The following is a 22,125-nucleotide window of genomic DNA, read 5'->3' on the forward strand; positions in this document are numbered from 1 at the left end:
GTATTTATATCTTCTTTGAAAGCAAATAAAAACTGCTTTGAATAGATTTTAACATCGGAATCGTATATTAACGTGACAAAAGGGTGAGTGCGTGTATCACGGTAGGGGCACGTTTTCGGCAATCGTGGATCCCTAGCATTCCCGGCATGCCACAGCTGTCGCATTCCTCGCATACGACATGCTCGTGCGAGCACGCGTCGTGTCCCGTTTCACGCCTGCTTAGCTTTGGCGGCACTAATGTGTGACTGTGACATGCTGAAACTGAGCACCGTTTACATCTGAATAAAGGTTCGTTCACCATTATTCATACACAAATACCTACTTACTATAGGTAAATGAGGTAAATCTGTGGACTAAGCAAGATCATATCAGCTAGACATTAGGTATGAATTCCCGAAAGAATCGAGTTCAATACCAATGGTAATTTACTACTAATTGGTTCACAATGCGATTCAGGCAAATGGAACTCAGCAAATTTCTTTTTGTGAATCTAGCTAAAAAAGCTGTGATAGCCTAGTGGTTAGAACGTCCGGCTCCTAATCGGAAGTCGGGGGTTTGATCCCCGGCATGCACCTCTAACTTTTAAGTTATGTGGATTCTAAGCAATTAAATATCACTTGCTATAACGGTGAAGGAAAACATCGTGAGGAAACCTGCGTGCCTGAGTTCTTCATGTACCTACTCAAAGGTGTGTGAAGTCTGCCAATCTGCATTGGGCCAGCGTGGCAGACTATGGCCTAAACCCTTCTCACTCTGAGAAGAGGCCCTTTCTCAGTAGTGGGCCAGCAATGGGTTGATCATGATGAATCTAGGCAATTTTGCTACTATAGCACGCGACAGGTCAAGATGGTAATGGGGTGGGTACGCCCCGCACACCCGCGCTAACTTGGTGCGAGTGACGTGGGGTGTGCGTGGCATTTTTAAATAGAACTCATAAAAACTTAGTCCGTGTCTTGGAGAGATGAATCTACTGAGGATAGGTAGGTATTAATATTATTATAATAACTAACTATAGGTACCTTCGACTTTGCCATCGTCATTAAGGTTTTTAAAATCCTTGTGGGAAATCTTTGATTTTTCGGGATAAAAAGTAGACTACGTTCGTCCTCGGGGTGCAAGCTTACTTTGTTAAACGGATGGATCGTGAAAAGCTAGCAGACAGATAGAGGCTTTCGCATATAATATGAATAGAATTGCCTAATAAAAAGGCCATGATAGGTTTGTACAGTTTAAAAGTCTCTTATTATACGAATTATGATCACAAACAATAAATTATCATAAAGCTTAGCGGTAATTTACTGAGGCTCAGCAAGCCCGGCCCACGTTGCGTAGATGATTATCAAAAAATTAAAAAGTTCAGCTCGTCGACTATTATTTGTTAGAAACGCCTCCACTACGTTGGATTAGACGGAACATAATAATTACGCGAATTTATTTATTAGAGATTTTCCGCGTCGATAAATAAATTCTTTATAGAGTCCCTAGAAACAATCGCTTGCTGCTTGATTTACTTTACTAGATGCCCGCGACTTCATCCCGTAAGTAAATCCACGTGGGATTTACTTACTTAGATTTTAAAAATCCCGTGGGAGACCATTGATTTTCTGGGATAAAAAGTAAGATATTTCAGCTACACTTATATTTTGAACTAGGTTAAAGTTTGTAAGTTTGGATGGTAGGTATAGTCTCCGGAACTAATTAATGCCCCGATTCTGAAAATTCTTTCACTGATACTACTTCTGATTCTTTTACTGTCAAAGCTGTCTTATTATGGATTTGGAACGTCAACCTTAAAGTGGTTAAATAGCTTCCTCAGTGATCGGGCCCAATCGGTACATATAGACCAAAGTGATGGTAGTCAATTGATTTCATCAACGTCCCCAGTTGTACGAGGAGTGCCTCAAGGATCTGCACTCAGTCCGTTGCTTTTTGCTGTATATACAGCAGACATAGTTAACTGTTTCTCCAACTGCAAATACCATCTCTATGCTGACGACGTACAACTATATTTCTCATTCAAACCACAAGACGCAGCAGACGCAGAAATCAAAATTAATGAAGATTTAAAAAGAGTATTTATCTGGTCAGATAAAAACTCTTTATTATTGAACCCTCTAAAGTCTAAGTGCATGATACTAGGAACTAATAAGATGACGAAAACAATCGAATCTCTCAATCTACAAGTTAAAATAGGAAATATTAGTGTAGAAAGAGTAACTGAGGCAAGAAACTTGGGAGTAATCTTTGACTCAAACCTACACTTTGAATCACATATCTTGAATATAGTCAAAAATTGCTTCTACAGATTAAAAGTACTTTATAAGATAAGACCTTACTTAAGTGTAGAAGTTAGAATTCGGATATGTGATTCACTAATCTTGTCCAAGTTAAACTACGCAGACACAGCATACGGGCCTTGTCTGCTTGGAAGAACCAAGAAGTTAGTACAGAGAGTCCAAAATGCATGCGTTCGATTCTGCTTTTCCATTGCTCCTCGTTCTCATATCAGTCCCTATCTCAACAAAGCAAACCTATTAAATATGTCAGCTAGAAGAAATCTGCACTTGGCTACTTTGTTGTTTGGGGTTATTTCCACTGGTAAACCAGAATATCTTTTCACGAAGATTAAGTGGGCAAGGCAGCACAGTAGGTATGCGCCAAGAAATTCGGCGTGTCAAATAGCCGTGCCAAGGCACAGGACCGCCGCATTCCGAGGGAGTTTCAGGCTTGCTTTCTCCAGGATCTGGAACATTATCCCACCGCCAGTGCAGAACCTCAAGTCAGTATTTGCTTTCAAGTCTAAGCTTAAAAAGATACTATTAGAAAAGCAAAAGAGCTTGGAAGCACTTACTTGAGTTTACTTTTTTATCATCAATCCGGTATTCTGGAAAGTAGCCTGAAAAATAGCGCAGGGAGTTTCTTAGACTTTGGATCTATTAGTTGGAGATAGAGATTATAAAGAAGTAAATTTTACGGCTATCTGCGGACTTAGTCAATTTTGCATAGGGAGGTCAATCGCACAGGTCAAACAGAATAATATCTAGACTGATCCGGGACGTCGAGCTGATTTTTTTCAGGGGTTGCCTGAAAAACAGCGCTGAGGTAGTGTATCCACGTACACTACTACAGCATTATGCTGAGGCGATTCCCTTTTTGGGACAGTTTGGCGCCACAGACACGCATTCTGTTTTTTACTATTATTTAGATTTTATAATTGTTTATTTTTAGATTTAATATAAGTAGATATAAGATTCATTGAAATTCCATGCAATTCGGCTCAGAGGATCACCGTGCCTTTGCAGTACAAGTTTATTATTTATTAGAACTACGAAATAGCGGTGGTCGTCTCGGCCGAAATGCATGGAAAGCTCAGTAAGTTATGTTTTGGATAATTTATTTAGGTTTTTAAGTTTAATTTATTAGTTTTTATGTTTTATCTGTTTTCATTCTGTGTACTGTGTTTGCGCCTAACTTTGTAGTCCCGAATAAAAGTATATTTATTTTTTTTTTATTTTTTGATATAAGTATATCTCCAATCGCTAAAGTATACCTACTTTTAGACTATAAATTTTATATTGCAGGTGGACGATGTTGTGCGAAAAAGCTAGTATTATAATTATATAAATAGTGTCATAATACTTATATTATTATATTTTAATGGTATTAGCTAAAACGGGTTGTTTTGTATTAGGTACATGTAATAACTACGATGAAATCCCAGAGCCTTCCGCGCATTTTTAATTGAGATACAATGCGTAATCAAAGTATACCTTGGTGTTTAAGCTTCGATCGAAAATCAATTAAGTAAACTTAAAGCATTTGAGAGCGATTACGGCAAGGTGCAATTCGCCGTGTTGGTAGGCTGCAGGATCAAATTAGGGGTAAGTGTAGGCAGCCGATAATTGCACCGTGAGAACGAGATGCGCGTGCGCAATCCTTACACGAAAACGATACACAGCATACTGTAGTTTGTATCTACCTACTATAAAACATCAAAGTATTTAGTGAAAGCGTAAAAATATAGAAAGGAAAAGGAAAGGTGTAACAAATAAATGCCTAAGTAGTATTTAGCATTCTAATGGTTTGTTTGGGTTTTAATACCTACTCTAATATACATATTATTATGAAGAAAGGCAATGATCACATTTTTGTTATTTAAAAATCAAAAACACTTGTTCATAGTTTAAGTTTTCACTTCTGTCGGCAGTCGTAGTCGCCACTGATTGCCAGTTTTTTCTATTGAAAATTGAAGGGATATAAAAAAACTGGCCAAGTGTGAGTCTCGCGCACTGAGGGTTCCATTACTCGGGTATTTTTTCCATCATTTTACACAATAAATCAAAAACATACATACATAAAAATAAATAAATATCTGTTTCAGAATGTACAAGTAAAGCCCTTTCATATGATACCCCACTTGGTATAGTTATCTTACTTTAAAAATTGAAACACATTTTAATTTATTTTTTAAATGACGTAACCACAAATTCAGGTTTTCAGATTTATTCCTGTAGGTACTTGTGCTATAAGATCTACCTACTTACCAAATTTCAAGATTCTATCTAGGTCAACGGGAAGTACCCTATAGGTTTCTTGACAGACACGACGGACAGACAGACAGACAGACAACAGAGTGATAAGGGTTCCGTTTTTCCTTTTGAGACAAGGAACCCAAAAAAAATGCGGTACGAAAATATTTTTTCGAAGTTGTGAAGTACAAAAAAATCTAAAATCTAAATCTATTCAACTAGGTATCTTACTCTACTCCAACAACGGTCCCAACTCAAAGTATTTAGACAAATTAAATACTCAATAGTAAAATAGATGATCGTATCATTGGAGGCAATGTTCATAAGTTAAGCACAACAGAAAGCGAAACCTTAAGGTCAGTGGAACAGCCACGATGTCGCAACTCGCGAACACTGCTGTGAAGTGTGAAGCTGTGACGAATTAGTAATCATAGCAATTGGACGCGGAACCAACGGTGACAAGTGTTGTAAATACGACTGATAGGTATGTATGCATGAATGCTGAACGGCTAGGCGAGTGCGAAATGATTGTTCCTAGTACCTACCTACATACTTAAACAGAGTCTGGAGCTTTTTATTCGATAGACGTACACAGCTGGACATAGGTCTCAATGTAGGAACTTCCACACGTCGCGGTCTTGCGCCTCCTGCATCCAGCGGCTCCTTGCAACTCGTTTGATGCATCTAGTGTGAGGTCGCCTAGCACATTGAGACCCCAACGTCTATCGGTTTTCGAACTAGGTGTGTAGTTGTGTGTATAAATTTTTTCATCCCGAAAATCGACGTTGAAACTTCCCGGAAAAAAGCTTCAGTAAGAGAATAGGTATACCTACGCTTTTAGTTGATAATTCAAAAGCTTGATGATTGAAATTAATAGTTCCGAATTTATAAAGGAAAAGGAAGTTGCAGTGAATGACATTTTTGTACCCAAAAAATTAATTTTATTCTTTATTAATAACATTAGTGTGGCCTTACCTCAATCTACCTATGCCAAAATTCCACGTTGCTATGTTTTGGCTAATGACGACTACGGAGTAAGGTACCTATTAGTAGGTAAAAATGCGGTTCAATTCAAAACACAAGACAAAAGGGTTGCATCATAGAAACTGTGAATGATTGCACCGATTCGCCATATCCCGGCGAGCGCGGTTGATCGCAGAATCACAGATTACGTAATCTTGCATACGTTATTACCGTATCTTCGCAGGAATGCAATTTGAAAAGAATGCACTTCGGATTATCCAACACAATGGTGTGGCGTAGTTATGAATGTGAATAATATCGTTCTGCGGCTATTTTCGCCGAGTAGATAATATCGATGCCTGCTAAGAAGAATGATGTCTATTGATGATCGGTCAATATTATGATCGAAACTCCGAATCGCTAAAAGTTGTTGAAGCAAACACCAAACATAACACCGAATTCTGCACCCCGACCGGAGCGCCAACAAAATTAAGTATGGAGATATTTAATCCCATTTAAGATGTAGTTTGGCCCTGAAAAAAGAATTAAAATTCCATATCGTATCTTATTCTACCTAAGAGAAGTCAGCTTTGTATCCTAATCTATTGATTGTTAATCCGAACATAAACAAAAATATTAATACTAGAACAATGAACCTAAAACTAAAAACCTTAGAGAAGTTACCTAAGTTCTACGAAGTAGAGTACCTTAGTTAGCCTGTAAGTGATCATCACGCAAAAACTACTTTTAACCGATTAACTATTATTATAACCTACCAACCTGCTTATCAGTTCATGATACTGCAAATTTGAAAATCGATATTGAAAATCGTTTCATTAGACTCGAGAATACGAGCGAAGCTGTAGACAAAAGCTATACTCATTCGTATTTCATGCTATAAGTAGGTATAATCAGTATTGTTTAAAATTAATCAAATTTTACTTAATTACTACGTTTGTGTTACGAAGGTATCATTAACAATTCGACGTAGGTATCTATAGATATTATCGTGGAGGCGGAATTATCGCGGAATTCCTTTTAAAATTTAAGAAAAAAAGAGCTTTACGCGGAATAATTTGAGGTCAAACAGGCGCGTGATCTCGGTGGATAGTGAGGATAACAGATTGTGAGTTGGTTTTAACATCGTAGGTTCTGTAGAAACCACAGAACACATGGTCTGTGGTAGAAACAAAATTGCCTAGTGGAAGGCTACAGCCTTTTATAGTTAGGTACAACCAGTACAACTCTACCGACAAAGCCGTGCTGCCAAGCGATAGCGTTCCAACGCGGCGCGGAAGAAATCGCTACCAATTAAAAAAGTAGAATGAGCTTTAGGTACAGTTTCTAGCTGTTTTATAGACTGGAATAACTCTGCCACCAGATTATTCCTAGATTGGAAGCACTTCTTGCCTCCAAGCACAATTCAGTGCTTGGAGGCAAGAAGGATTTAGAAGTTCGTCTTGGATTGGATGCATTGCTGCATAGGTGGCAATCCCTTAGGATTTAGCTGCGATATACATAATGATGAAAACAACAAAAAGTAGAATAAGCTTTAGGTACAGTTTCTAGCTACTTTATAGACTGGAATAACTCTGCCACCAGATTATTCCTAGATTGGAAGCACTTCTTGCCTCCAAGCACAATTCAGTGCTTGGAGGCAAGAAGGATTTAGGAGTTCGTCTTGGATTGTATGCATTACTGCATAGGTAGTAATCCCTTGGGATTTAGCTGCGATACACATACTGATGAAAACAACAAAAGAGACCAAACTATAAGGCAGGACATACAAACCGACGCGCGACGTATCAAAAGGTACGAGACAGTCTCGTCAAGACTAGAGGAATTTAGAAAAACTTCTAAAAACAGAAGAAGCCGTACGTTTTGTATGTTTCTTCAAAGATCAACGACTTGTTCATCGCAATTTGCAATACCTACCTAAAACTTATATTTTATATTGTTTTGAACATCTTTTTGTACACGGAGCCCTAAAAGTAATCTGCGTGGGGCGCGGCAATTAGGGAGGCGGGGCAACTCCGACAGTGACCCCGCGACCTCGCGCTCGGACTGTGTGCAGACTGCAGGGTCCTTCGCCTGACGCCTGTCCACTCGCCTTTTGACGCGTCCAAGCATCTAGCAACACGCCTAACAGTGGACATAACTCTAGCAAGCGGCAACCTGGGCGGTCTACTCGGCTTCTGGAGCGAGCTTGGATGGCTGGAGGGAAGACTCCGGCAAGGAGGGGCAATGCACGCACAATAGACTGAAACGTTTAAGTGCGGAAATCTGCTCAGGAAGAAGAAAGAAGCTCTAACATTTCACTTAAATTCATGTGCATCATACAAGTCGGCAAATAAAAAGGACTGTGACATGCGCAGTGGGTGATGTAAATAAAAATATAAGAAAACGAGGAAGAGGAAATAAAACGGGCCGTGAAATTAGTCACTAGTGTTATAGACGTAAAAGCGGGTACACGGCCAACAAGGAGGCAGTATAGGTTTAAGCTGGTAAGAGTCTGGCACTACGCAGTGGAGTCCATCATTCATTAGGAGCTCCCCTTCTGGATAGTAATAAGTATTTAAAAAGTGCATGAGGATTTCCCCTAATGTATAAGAATATTTCAAAAAGTGGGTGATTTATAGATCTATTTGGCGTTTCGAAGTAAGACTGGGCGCGGGCGAAGTTCAGCCAACTACAACAATGGCGATCCATCGCAATATTATATTTACAAATTTCGTGCTAGCCCCCAGACCAACAACAATAATTCATACACACTTCGGTATCTATCACATATATTTTTTGACCAATTGGTCCGATGTTATGGCCCACAAAAACGTGGGTACAGCTTCCCTACTCGATGGGTGGGGCCGCGTTTCTTTTTGGACGCACCCAAAGGAATCCCAAAATTACAGACCTGGCTTTCCCGATCACGATTTCACCCACTTTCCCGCGCTTTATCTTGAATGTTTTATTACTATAACCGTTAACATAAAAGAAATAACGCATACCTATGCGGAAATAAACTGTGGATACCTAGCATAAAAGGTTACCATTTAAGTACAATTATACTTTTACAGTAACTGAATAGGTATCTACTGCTAAAATGATTAAGAATTATATTTTATCAAACTAAAAAACATGCTATTCAAACCCTTATTTAACCTTTAGGGGTTGAATTTTCAAAAATCCTTTCTTAGCGGATGTCTACGTCATAATGCCACTTGCATGCCGAATTCAGCCCGATCCGTCCAGTATGTAGTTTGAACTGTGCGTTGATTGATACTCGTAGATCAGTCATTCAACTTTTCCTTTTATTAACCCCCGACCAAAAAAGAGGGGTGTTATAAGTTTGACGTGTGTATCTGTGTATCTGTGTGTCTGTGTATCTGTGTATCTGTGTATCTGTCTGTGGCATCGTAGCGCCTAAACGAATGAACCGATTTTAATTTAGTTTTTTTTGTTTGAAAGGTGGCTTGATCGAGAGTGTTCTTAGCTATAATCTAAAAAAATTGGTTCAGCCGTTTAAGAGTTATCAGCTCTTTTCTAGTTTTCTTGTAGAAAAGAAGGTTAGATAACCGTTAGGTTCATAATATTATGTCAATAGACAAATGTCAAGCTGTCAAGATGGACGTTGCCTAAATACATAATTATTTATTTGAAAATGATGTTTTGGAAAACTCAAATACTTTGGATCGTCGGGGGTGTTATAAATTTTTAATTTACACTTGTATATTTAAACGTACATAAGTAATTTATTTAAGTATTGGATATCTGCTTGTATGTGGATGTATACTTTATTGAAGTAGGTAGCTTACATACTGGTTGAGCTTGAAAGTAGCATGAATAATATTTAGTTATCTTTTAATAGGTTCTTGTATGCACTTAAGTACCTAAGCTAAGGTACCTTTAATTGCACAAACGACATCCCGCATTGCATTAGTCAGTTCCGTTTCGCTTTTTGATGACTGGTTTTGGCATAGGTACCAACCGAAAACCTTAAAAGACTTTTTTAATGTTCTAACAGTTTTCACTTACCGACTGTCAATGCCTACACACTAGGCTAGACTTACGATTTTCCTAAACATGGTTATTATATCGTGCAACTTTATACAGACGTACCTATTGCATTTGGATTGTAACCCGACTGCAAATTGCAGTTGGGTTGCATTCAGTGTGAACTGCACGCCGACTGCGCAGTCATTGGGCAGCTACGGTGCAAGAACAAGTCAAGCAAGCAAGCAACTTAGATTCTTGACGGCGCTTTACCATAATAAGAATAGGCTCTGATTTCCGAACCAATAGTAGAGTCACAATAAATTACAAACTGTCAGACTTGAATTTATATAAACTCCTGTAATTAAACCTACCTTCTTATTTTATCCTTATATGTGTTTTTGTGTGCAATAAAGAGTTTCTATCTATCTATCTATCTATCTACCTACATGAAATAAAAGTAAGTAAAGTAATTTGATTTTGAAGCATTTGTCATCGTCAGCCACGTTGCGTGTTGAATCGATTAGACAGATACCTACATATGAGCGGACTCTATTATGAAACGGGATACGTACTGTAAGGTAGTTTATGACAAGGTGAAGAATATTCAGTGGGCAATGGCATAGGGTGGAGGCAACAGGCTGGATAAAGTGCGCTCCGACAAGCAACAGAGGTTACGCAAATTTACGCATAACTCGAGATTAGCGAACGTAATCGATTAAAAACTTGAAAAATAAATTAGGACATGAAAAGAAAATGCATATGAAAATATAGCTGATAGCCTAGTTAAAAGACATCGGTCTCCTATTTGGACGGTTGGGGGTTAGATGCCGGGGCCCCAACTCTAACATTTCGGACTTCGTGCGTTTTAAGCAATTAAATATAACGTGCTTTATAGGTGAAGGAATATATCGTGAGGAAATCCTGATTGAGAGTTCTCCAAAATGTTCTCAATGGCGTGTGAAGTCTGCAAATTCCTTTTCATTCTGAGAGGAGAGCCGTGCTTAGTAGTTAGCCGGCGACAGGTTGACGATGATGATGACGTTAATTACATATGAAAATAATAATATGCTTATAGATACACTGCTAAATAAAAAAGTGATCTCAATTTTTATGAAAAAAAATTAAAACATAGGTACATAATGCTATTATAGCTATTATATTCTTTGGACGCGTTGATGTCTTTTGTTCGCTCGACCGTGGTGGTGCCAGACTGGGCTGAACTGTATATAATAGTATTTATTTTGTAATGCAGTGGTAATAGTGTAAAGTACCAAGAAAAACTATTTATTATTTTGGGTAAATAAATTAAGGGTCAATAGTTTTGTTAGAAATTTTCTTAGTGCCTTTTTCAAACCTTGTTATCCGGGCGGCACAAATCTGCTGTAACGAATTTAGTCATCCGTTAGTTTTAGCGAATCGTGTGATTTTAAAAACCGCTACTGAGATTGTGATCGAACATCTACCAAATTCAGAGCAATCTTGTGTCTATTATTTGAAATAATGTCTTTAAAAGTAAAAAAGTAACTCCCTCTGGATGGGGATTTAAAAAATCCGCAACTTAATGCATACATATTATATGATCTACTTACCCGTCTATAACTGAATGCAACAGTCGTTTCAGTTATCATAAAAATCAGCAGTTTATTTACTTAATTGTAATACTGTTTCAAGAAAATTACATTGATTTATTTGTTCTCAAGTAGCAATCCGGATAAACACGAATCTATTTTTATCAGAGCAGGGTACGAAACTCAATCAAACAGGGAATTAAGTGCGCGAAAGTTCTCTTCGGCGGCGTTTTGTCCGCGTCCCAAACATTTCAGGACACATTTGCGCGGGACTCAGTTTGCGTTTTTCCGTAGGAATCGAAAAGAGCAACCGCTGAGTTTCTTGCTGTTTCTTCTCGGTAGGAACGGCATTTCGAACCAGTGGTAAATTATTATTTGACGATTCAAAAGCACTTGTAAAAGTTTATTTGAATAAAAATCTATTCTGTTCTATAGTGAAGTGTGAACTAATAAAACAGAAGGAATCGAGTTACTACAAATTCTATAAAGCTAGATGTATCTACTTAATTAGGAACAAAATCAAAATGTTACTTACTCTCTCGCAGCTTCCTCAGGATCTTCTTCATAGCGAAGACGAGCAGGTGTTTTCCGGCACGCGACCACCGACTAAATGCTCAGCGCAACAGTCGCATCGTCACGCGTCAGCTCCCGCGCCGGTATCGTCACGGGGTGGTTAAACTCAGACAAAGGGCGAATTACTCATCGCAAATTAGTCACTAATGAAAAACTGACACCAAAATGGCAAGGATGTTACCACTTTGGTCTTGCTCGATATACCTAACTGCGTTTAAGATCTTCACACATCATACAGACTCCACTCCAACACGACTCACAGTAAAGCATGTTCCTTACGGTTGAAACTTTCAATATTGTATTGAAAGAGATGGAGGTTCGATACGTGGACCACGCGTCATATACTTCCTTCGGAATCCTTGAAATTCCACTATAAAAAACGATATAAAGCTTGCATTTCCTTGTTTTACTTTGATTTGTGAGTAGTCGGAGCGGAGTCGAGTCTGTGTAATGTGCGAAGATCTTTAATCTTATATGTAGCTACCTACATTAGAGATACCTATTATATGCGAGTAACTTAGTAAGTAGATAATGTTGCACACAAAAGTTGGGTTTTTAAAATGCATAGCTTAGTATTAGATAGGTATCATCGGGTTATGGTTAAGTAGAAAAACTTTCTGTAATATTCCCTATAATACTGAAAGTACGCCTGTTCTAATCTCAGCAACTCGGATGTTTAACTAAGTTTTCCGAAGACATTCAGGAAAATAGCACTATGATTATCAGTTTAATCCATAAATAATCCAAATTGGCTGGACACCCTCGCTATATACTTTCGTCGGCGCTAAACATCAAGATCAGCAAAACATTTAGGTAAATACCTAAGATATGTATGTCTTGCCATACTTAGGGCTATCACTACGCCATGCGATCTTAGCAGAACGTATACGACGACTAAATAATTGTAGTAGGTACAAGTGTAAATTAAAAATTTATAACACCCCCGACAAGTAAAGGTTACAGTAACTAGAAAAGAGCTGATAACTTTCAAACAGTTGAAATGATTTTCTTGGGTTATTAACTATAACCCAAGAAAATCTTGGTGGCTTGTTCGAGTGTTCTTAACTAGAACACTCGAACAAGCCACCTTTCAAACAAAAAAATCTAAATTAAAATCGGTTCATTAGTTTAGGAACTACGATGCCACAGACAGATACACAGATACACACGTCAAACTTATAACACCCCTCTTTTTGGGTCGGGGGTTAAAAAGTAGAGTGAAGTATGCAAAAGTCTGCGCTGGCCCAAGACTTTAATTGGAAACCCGCATTGGATACAAGGCGTGTGTTTAGTGAATTAATCAAGAATAGAGACTCGTCTCGTATGTAGATGGTACAGAAACCGTTGAACTCAAGACGGAAGCACGCTTCACAAAGCGCGACGACATCGTGTGCGATATGCTACACTAACTCCTCGCTCGGCGACTCTCCGAGCTCACTGCTGGTGCTCACTGCCACGGAAACCTTATATTACCTTGTTTACATCTTTATACAGCGTGTTTTATAAAGCATAATATAACATCACACTATCACACTTCATCACACTAATATTATAAAGGCGAAAGTTTGTGTGTATGTATGTTTGTTACTCCTTCACGCAAAAACCACTGGACGGATTTGGCTGAAACTCAGAATGGAGTTAGGTAATATCTTGGATTAGCACATAGGCTACTTTTTATCCCGGAAAATCAAAGAGTTCCCACGGGATTTCGAAAAACTTAAATCCACGCGGACGAAGTCGCGAGGGCTAGTGACAAAATATGGGGTAGGTAAGTAGCACCAAACTAAAACTTAAACTTTAAAGTGCGTCTGGCACTGGAATGCCACGACACTAAATGTCTGGTAATGCATGTCGTGATTTCTAATACTATTCCGAAGAAAATATAAAAAATTAAACATTATACTTTGACGTAAGATTTTTTACACCTGTATTACCTGTTATCTCCCAAAGCCAACATGATTCAAACTTCATAGTCGCTGATCGTTCCTGCATGTGTTTAGGACAATACGCAGAGATAGAAAATAAGCATAACATCTATTGTACTCCTCAATCTATGCAAATAAATGAAATGAATAAACTTTCAGCTTTTATAAAATAACCATGCATCCGTCCATTAATACTTTTTACATTTGCAAGATCCTTGGGTAATCCTTATTTTAGCGTAGGTACGGTACCTTTTCAGAAAAAAGACTCAGATCAAAATCTTGACAATTAATGACAATATCGATATCAATCTTTTGTCAATATAAGACAAGATAAAATAAAAATCGGTAAGAAACCAAAGAAACTATCCGAACAAAGCCAACAAAGCTTATTTTTATTGCTGTAGTGCATCGAAATCATTCATCATGGAGATCGAAGACACGTCTATGATTGCAGAGGAATTCAGCACTCTCGCTACATCCGAATCGGTTTCTAAGATGAGTATCTTATCCAAAATTAGTAAAGCCACCTTTTGTTTCATGGAGAAACGCGATATTTTCAGCGTAGTTGTAGACGATATCGACTGCACACCAGACAACATAGTCGATCCCGATTACGTTACAATGGAAGACACATTCTCCCACGCCGCTTTTGAAACCAGAGTACGCGCCCCTGCATTGCGAAGCAGTGTCAAGTTATCAAAGAAATCCAAATCCGGCGTCGACACAAGCATGAAAGTTTACGCCACTACGATCTCCCTTGACGATATTCATATCGACCACACAATTAATACGGAAGAGGGATTCGTATCCGACGATCTCGCTCTAGACGTAGCTCCCTCAGCTTTTTATTTGCCAAAAAGATTACCAATCATGTCGTACCCACCTGAAATATTTGTCATATTGAAGGAAACTGAAACATGTTTTCTGTACGAGTTACCTAGTTTTTCTTACGACAGAGGGACTCCGGAAGGCGCCGCCGTGGAGGAAGAGAACGAGTTCTATCAATATATAACCGTCGGTAAAGGTAAGAACCGAAAAATGGTGAACGAAGAAACACAGACTAACGAGCTTATTACACAAACGCGACAAACCCTCGCCACTCGACCGCAGAAGAAAAATGCTATCGTATTCGCCTCCATGTGGGACATGCACGACACGTACGCGAGACTAGCAAAAATAAAACCAAAGGAACAACCAGACGAAATGGTTATGTATCAGTCTGCTGCGCCCCACTTATTGCGTAAGAAAAAAGACAAATCACATGAATTTGAACTTGAAAGAAGAGGCAAAACTTTCGATGAGATATCAACCAGTCCGGAGTTTTTAGATGCAGTTCTTTTAACTGAGCGTGTGCTGGCAACGTTGGAGTACTCGAGTGCGCAGAAAAAGTTTCGCGGTCTCATAAGGATAAATCCACTGTCGTTAGATTTGATCTATGTTTACTCCATGAAACCTCTTTGGACCCTCGAATGTAGCGATACAGAAAATAGACCGATTACGGGCATCTCATTCAATCCCAAAAACAATAACATTTTAGCCGTCGGACACGGAAAGTTTACCTATGCTGAAAATCAGCCCGGTTTGGTATGCGTATGGTGTACCAAGAACCCCTGTAAACCTGAGAGGCTGTATCGTTTCGAGGATCCTTTAACGTCACTGGCTTTTTCAGAGAAAAATCCAAATTGGCTGGCATGCGGTTTTACCAACGGAGATGTATTGATACTGGACGTAACATCTTACCCTATTAAAACTATAGCTTCGAGCAAACGCGACACTAATCCTTGCTTCGAGCCTATTTGGACGACGAATTGGCGCGCTATCGACAAGCACAACGAATACGTCATAGTGACGTGTCAAGATGGCAGAATTAATAAATTTACGAGTACGAAAACTAATGACTTTATTTGCACGCCCTTGATGCGGGTATCCACGGTCGAGGGAAAGATGAAAGGGTTGGAAGCGCCGAAGCAGTGTATCAAAGAGGACGTGCCCATCACCAGGTACCCAGCCGCGCTATGCATGAAGTGGCACCCTAGAATAGACCACGTCTATTTGATCGGGACTAACGAGGGTTGCATCCACAAGTGTTCGACGCACTATTTGAATCAGCACATGGATGTTTTCAGGGCGCACTCCGGGCCCGTTTACAGTATGCAGTTCTCGCCGTTTATGGACACGCTGCTCGTATCGTGTGGCGCGGATAGTGCTATAAGACTTTGGATAGAAGGGATGGATGACGTGATACTGACGATGACCTGCCCGGCCGCAGTGTACGACGTGGCGTTTTGTCCGGTCAGCTCTACCATCATTTTATCGGCGAGCGGTAACGTGCTATCGATATGGGACCTTCGTCGGAAAACCCACATGCCGTGTGCGGAATACACTTTCCCTGGTCATGTAGTTTTAACATTCATCCAATTTTCCCCCTCTGGTGACAACGTGTTTGTCGGGGACTCTGTGGGACGTATCCATACGTTTCATTTGGAGGACACGCCGATACCTCCTTTTTACCAGAAAAAACTATTGGATGAGACGATAAAGAAGACTTTGTGCACGCGACCACAAATGCTCAAACAATTAGAGAAACTAGAAAAGTTTAGAGAGAAATTCGCTAAATAACTGCTTCATAATAACGTTAAAAGCCACAAAGTCAAGCTTATGTAAATGTTTTGATTTTATTCAAACATAATATATTTTAATTACTTAAATAAGAAAAAATGAAACCATTTTATGCCATTTGTGTCTCTTTATTCTTAAATCTACTAGAGACGGTAAGAATTAAATATTATAATAATAAATATTATTACATTATAACAATAACTAATTTAAATACGAAATGTGCTTAGAATATAATTATAAATATTTATATGAAAAGCAATTAATGAATTAGAAATGACTAGGATTTGTATGAGAGCATTTGAAGCTGGTATTCTTTCTTGAGTTCTTTCAGATTTGCTTCCAATATCGCCACCTGTACACAAAGAAGCCCTGTAAGCGCGGCTTATTCGGCAACCCACATTTTGACTGTAATATGAAAATTGGAGGGGAATAACTGCGCTAGAGCAGTCGACAGACAGCTCGAGAAGTCGAGTGCAGTCAGTGTGATTTGCAACAGTCGAACGAAGCTGTATGACTGCTCGTGTACAACAAGGAAAGAAAAATTTGTTGTTCGCTTCTAAACCACAACTTGAAGTCATGATTGCTTCAACCAGTCCACTGAGAATGTAAGCAAGCAGTTCACTAAGGCGCCTTCTCTACGAACAAAAGTATCGCGACGATAGTCTCGCCATGCCACCAAAAAAAAAAAAACAATTCAACTTTAATAGGCTAATCTTCACAGGGCAATACTATCGCCGACGATAGTAGGTCGGACTCGTTGCGATTCTCTCGCCCGTACAGACGGCGCCTAACCTCTACTAATACAAGTACGCTGGACTTGCAATTGCCGATCTGTTCTTTAAGCAACTTGATATTCGCCATTTCGCCATAGCAGCAGTAAGCGTCATGTCATGTGAGCGTTCGGTCGGTAGGGCGCTTCGAATAGGAACAAAAAATTGGTTGTCTGTAAAGTCGGTTTACTGACGATAGTTGAACGTGACAACAAAGGCCGATTGTGCTTCTTTGTCGCTCGTTCCGCGCTCTCGCTTGCACTTCAAGCCTTACATGGAACGCCTCAGAGCGAGGTAACGCCGTCAGAGCGAGGTAACGCCGCATGAGTCATGTTTTTTCGTGCGTGCAGCCGGCTCTATCGAATTATAAAACGTTGTCACGTCAAAAATAACTGTCATCTTCCAGCGTACTTGTATTTATGTCCATTTCAGTGTGCCATACAATTAATTTAATGAGTTTAAATGTGATATCTTACCTCCTCAAACCGCAACTCTTTCCGTGCCTCTTTAATGTAGGCTCGTATGATATTCATCTGCTCCAGTAAAGGGTTATCGTCATCATGGTCGGGGCCACTGACCCGACTCCCGCTGGACTCCACCTCACTCCTCCACTCTCTCTCCGTCTCTACTCTCTCTCTTTCGAGCTGTATTTGTTTCTGAGCGCGTTCGTATCGTTCTCTTCTCACTTCCTCTATTTGTGCCTCAGTTGGTAACTTTCGTAAGGATAGCAGTTGCTCCTAAAAATGAATACTCATTTAAGTCAAAGCGGTAAACACTATGCAATATCACACTTTCTTTTATTATAATTTATAACAATCTTTTAGTTTAGTTTTGTTTAGTTAGGTTTTGAAGATTTTGACCTACAGTAGTCCGCCATTTCTTTTTTTTCCAAAGTGACGGCCCCACATAAAACCTCTATTAATCAATAGCTGGCATCAGTACAAACAAGTATTGTATGAGACAAAATCTTCCATAGTGTTACGTTTTCAAGATATAAGCTATCAAAGTTGCACTGGTGGAGTCATCAGTACAACAGTCTAGCCACCAGTATAACTTTGATAATAATTCATATCTCGGGAACATGACACTTTGAAAGATTTTGTCTCATACAATACTTGTTTGTATTGATACCAGCTATTGATTAATATGCAGGTTTTATGTGTGGCCGCTACTTTGAAAGAAAAATTTAGCGGACTTGTAGATAGGCCAGGCTTCAAAGAATAAGAAGAACTGTTGAGCTATTGAAAAACCTAACATAATATTCACCTTAATATAAATAGCAGCAGCCTGTCGTATATGCTCCTGCACCTTCGCTTGGCGCGTGTTGGGCTCGGCTGGGAAGCTCGTAATCTGTTTGCTCAATAAGTCAATCCCCTCTGCCAACTTGCCGATGCGGCCTCGCATCGCATTCACGTCTGACAGGTTGTAGGTCGTTTCCCCGTCGAATAAACTTTGACACATCTAAAATTACACAAAAATTGTGAAAAAAGAATGTTTGTACTGCTGTTGCTGATCCAAGTGAAATTTGATATACCTTAATGGGCTTCCATACTTCTATACTATAATATTATAAATGCGAAAGTGTGTCTGTCTGTCTGTCTGCTAGCTTTTCACGGCCCAACAGTTTAACTGATTTCGATGAAATTTTGTAGAGTTAGCTTACATCCCGGGGACGGACATAGGCTAATTTTCATCCCGGATTTTTTGACCCTTGGACCCATCTATTTAACCGATTAATGTAAAATTGACAACGTTCCTACAGGATTTTGAAAAACCTAAATCCACACGGACGAAGTGGCGGGCATCATCTAGTAATATAATATAGCCTATGTTACTTCTTCATCAAGTAGTTTTGTAATGATGAAAGAATTATTAAAATTGGTTCAGTAGTTTCAGAGTTTATCAATAATTAAAAATACAAATGTATCTCTTTATAATAATAGTATAGCTTTGGCTTGCCTATGTGATATCATTTATAGCCCCTATCACTAAGAGATAATATAGCTATATCAGCGAAAGAATTTTAACAATCAGATTATTACTTCTGACATATAAACTCATTAAGTAATAAATTAACAAAATTTACGTCTCCTTAATCCATACTAATATTAGAAATGCAAAAGTGTGTGTCTGTCTGTCTGGTAAGTGTTCACACCCTATCCGTTTGAACGATTCTAATGACGTACATGGATAGCTTCCAAGAAATAGCATCCAAGAAATGGATATAGGTTACTTTTTTTTAACAGGAAAATCAAAGTTCCCATGATTTAGGTGTTAGGTATGTGGACAGAGGTAGCGTGCCCGAGCTATTTGGTACAGAGATAACTTGAATCTTGAAGGTAGCCTTTTATTGTGGAAAATCAAAGAGTTCTACAGGATTTTTCATAAACCTAAATACTAAACCCACGCGGACGAAATCGCGAGCATCATCTGACGATTGTATATTTACAATTACTACAATAAGTACCTTTTCATACATAGCCACAGCTGGCTTCGCCTGGTCCATAAGACTTCGCATTTGTTCATAAGCAGTCATAAGCGCCGTTTTAGCATTCCTGTTCTCTTGCACTTGTTTACGAAGCTCGATGAGCTTGTAGCAATGCTCACACAGGCGCAAACCATTCTTCTCATTTACTTCATGCTCTTGAGATGTTTGTGGTGCTGATGGGTCCACTATAGTTCCTAGAATATGACAATTTAACTTACATATAATAAAAAAAAGAAGTGCAGTGGTCAACGCTGACTGTTGTAGTGAGATGGAAAGTGTTTCGCTCTGCTGCATTTCGTGCATTTGCATCTTGTGCCTCTAAATGCCTTCCTCAATGAACCCTACAATTATCTTACTGGATATTCTGCATTCGACTCATTCTCTCGAAGTTTAGTTTTCTGGAGGTTTGACTTTTACCATGTGTGACCTGCACACATGTTTTTGTTGTTTGGATAAAACTAATTAATTATTATCAATCCAATTAATTCACAAATGTATGCACACGCTTTAAAAGCCGCAACTGTCAAATAATTTTCTTATTTTCAGTATTAACTAGATTAAGCCCTAATTCGCACGAGCGTTAAAACCCGGCGTTGCGCTGAAAATACAAAGTGCGCGTTAAAAAAGCGTTGACGAGTGAACAGATACTTGGGAATGCATTTGTTTTGTTTGAACGCTTTTTCAACAGATGTTAAAAATGCACTCGTGTGAACAAGGCCTTAGTTTTTAAAAAAATAAATAAAAGTAAAACACACAACTTACTGGCAACATTCAAGTCTAAAAACACAGAGCAGTCGTGGCACTGAATGGACCCACAGAGTCTGCAGTGGTGTTTCCTCCTGGTCAAAGTGAATGCTTTAGCACAGTTGGGGCACAGCTTCACTGATGTACCGTCTAGCCATGGTACCACCTGTAAAGATTGAAACTATTCTTATTCAAATAAGCTGTTGAAGCATCAACATCATCATCCAGCAATCGCCAACTCAATACCTGTAGATTGATTCCAGAAAACCTGCATTAAGTAAGCAAAGCTCTGGTCTTCTCTCAGAATGAAAAGGTTTTTTGGACATAGTCTACCAATAAAAATTATGTTGGCCAAATGCAGATTGGTAGATATCACATACCTTTGAGAACCCATCTCTAGAAGACCCCTACTTTTAGACTTCTTTATATTACCAATTAAACTTTGATTCAAATGTACTTTATAAACTGTGAATGTATTTAAATTTTAACTAGTTAATTTAATAGAGGAAAACATAATATCACATACTTAATATTCAAAGTAGTTATAGTTAAGTTACTCCCATAAAAAATATATTTTAGGGGTAACTTTCTATTCATGCATAATTCTTAGCATGATAAAGACAAGCTTCATATCTCTATCTTCTTTGACAGAGAAAAGCTATTGGACAAGTAAAAAGATGTCTTGTTGTCAATCAGGGTGTACTAATTAATGTCTTCTTTTACACTCCATCAAGGAAAACGAAGTAACAATAGCAGTATTACATAATTTGTAAGGTTCTGTACATTAAAAGGAACCCTTAAAGGATCACCTTGTTGTCTGTCCAGGGAATTAAAACCTATAGGATAATTTATGTTGACCTAGAATCATGAAAATTGGCAGGTAGCAATATCTTATAGTACAGGTAAAGGGAAAATCCAAAAAATCATCACTGGTTACATCACAAAAAAAATTAAGTGTTGCTTTTTGTACAATGATACGGACCTCATAGTGTTGTGAACACTACTCAGAGCGAGCTAGAAGTTTCACACATGCTATACTGTACATAAAAAAAGACAACATTATGATGACTCACTTCTTGTTCATGTTGCTTCCTTTGGTTGGGCTCGCTGGGCATATTACACACTAATTTATCTAACCTTATCAATAACTTATTAGTTTCAGTCGCGTATCTCTCTAATCTCGCCGAGCGTACAGCTTTGAAATAATCGGTGCAGCTCCGAGACACTCCAATCGTCTGCTCTTCATATGGATAATATTCTTGAGAGTTCTTTAACGCCCGATCAAAGGTTTCTTTCAATTGGGTATCGTCAGCATTCAATATAACTTTCTTTGCTTTACCGAATATGTCCTTTAATGATTTCAAAACATCCTGTTCTTCTTGGTGCAGGCTCTCAAAGTGGCTCGTAAGTTGCGTCGCAGATTTTAAGTCCGCCTTACATATGGGGCAAAGGAAGCCCTCTAGGATTTCTTCGTCGTTAGTTGCTGCCATTATTACGCATCACTCAGGCACTAAATTAGGCATTTTCGATTGTAATTTAATTTATTTCAATTATTTTTCCACAACAAACACCCACAATCACAGAGTTAGATACCACCAGTGTTGCTAGCTTCTTTCCAAAAAATGCACCACCCTCGATTCCTGCTCTGAATTTATTGATTTTGCTAATTTTGTTAGTACACTAATCGAACAATGTTCCAAAAAACCCTACTGTTTTTTAATGAGTATTGAAGCTTAATAAACTAGAAAGAATCTAGGAAGATATTTGATAGAATGGTTTGCTTCACACTAACTAGGCCCTAAAGTAAAAATGCACTATTCACCTTAGGCACTAAATTGGCAACATTAGAAACCAATCATTTCCACAAACCTCGAGGTACGCTGGACTTGAGATTGCCACTTTTTTGAAGTAACTTTTGAACCTACTTGTTTCTATTAGTGCGCTATACAACTT

The 22,125-nt window shown here is 38.7% G+C and overlaps 3 protein-coding genes and 1 long non-coding RNA gene across 5 annotated transcripts in view; 2 read left to right on the forward strand and 2 right to left on the reverse strand.

Annotated features, from left to right (window-relative positions):
- The window catches only part of LOC123880974, a 29,797-nt gene extending 18,160 nt beyond the window's left edge, over positions 1-11,637 (reverse strand). The window contains exon 1 of the mRNA XM_045929432.1: positions 11,589-11,637. Coding sequence (XP_045785388.1) covers positions 11,589-11,619 — 31 coding nt within the window. The 5' untranslated portion in view covers positions 11,620-11,637. The remainder of the gene's footprint in view (positions 1-11,588) is intronic.
- Positions 11,638-13,897: 2,260 nt separating this feature from the next.
- LOC123878678 (dynein axonemal intermediate chain 4) lies at positions 13,898-16,195 on the forward strand. The gene has a single exon (XM_045925994.1). It carries the CDS (start codon positions 13,975-13,977, stop codon positions 16,168-16,170), a length of 2,196 nt encoding a protein of 731 aa, XP_045781950.1. The 5' UTR covers positions 13,898-13,974; the 3' UTR covers positions 16,171-16,195.
- Positions 16,196-16,282: 87 nt separating this feature from the next.
- LOC123879927 (rabenosyn-5) lies at positions 16,283-21,781 on the reverse strand. 2 transcript variants are annotated; one of them, XM_045927797.1, is made up of 6 exons: positions 21,246-21,781; positions 20,191-20,338; positions 19,408-19,622; positions 18,207-18,401; positions 17,417-17,677; positions 16,283-16,522 (listed from the first exon to the last, which is right to left on the reverse strand). In XM_045927797.1, the coding sequence occupies exons 1-6, from the start codon at positions 21,660-21,662 to the stop codon at positions 16,448-16,450; spliced, it is 1,311 nt and encodes a 436-aa protein (XP_045783753.1). In that variant the 5' UTR covers positions 21,663-21,781; the 3' UTR covers positions 16,283-16,447. The 2 variants fall into 2 exon arrangements, with proteins under 2 accessions (XP_045783753.1, XP_045783745.1); XM_045927789.1 differs by having other exon boundaries at positions 20,191-20,353.
- Positions 17,776-18,115, forward strand: LOC123879940. The gene is made up of 2 exons (XR_006799113.1): positions 17,776-17,917; positions 17,948-18,115. It is a non-coding gene; the product is annotated as an uncharacterized LOC123879940 (long non-coding RNA).
- Positions 21,782-22,125: the final 344 nt, after the last annotated feature.

Source organism: Maniola jurtina, chromosome 3, assembly GCF_905333055.1.
Source record: "Maniola jurtina chromosome 3, ilManJurt1.1, whole genome shotgun sequence".
NCBI classification, from domain to species: domain Eukaryota; kingdom Metazoa; phylum Arthropoda; class Insecta; order Lepidoptera; family Nymphalidae; genus Maniola; species Maniola jurtina.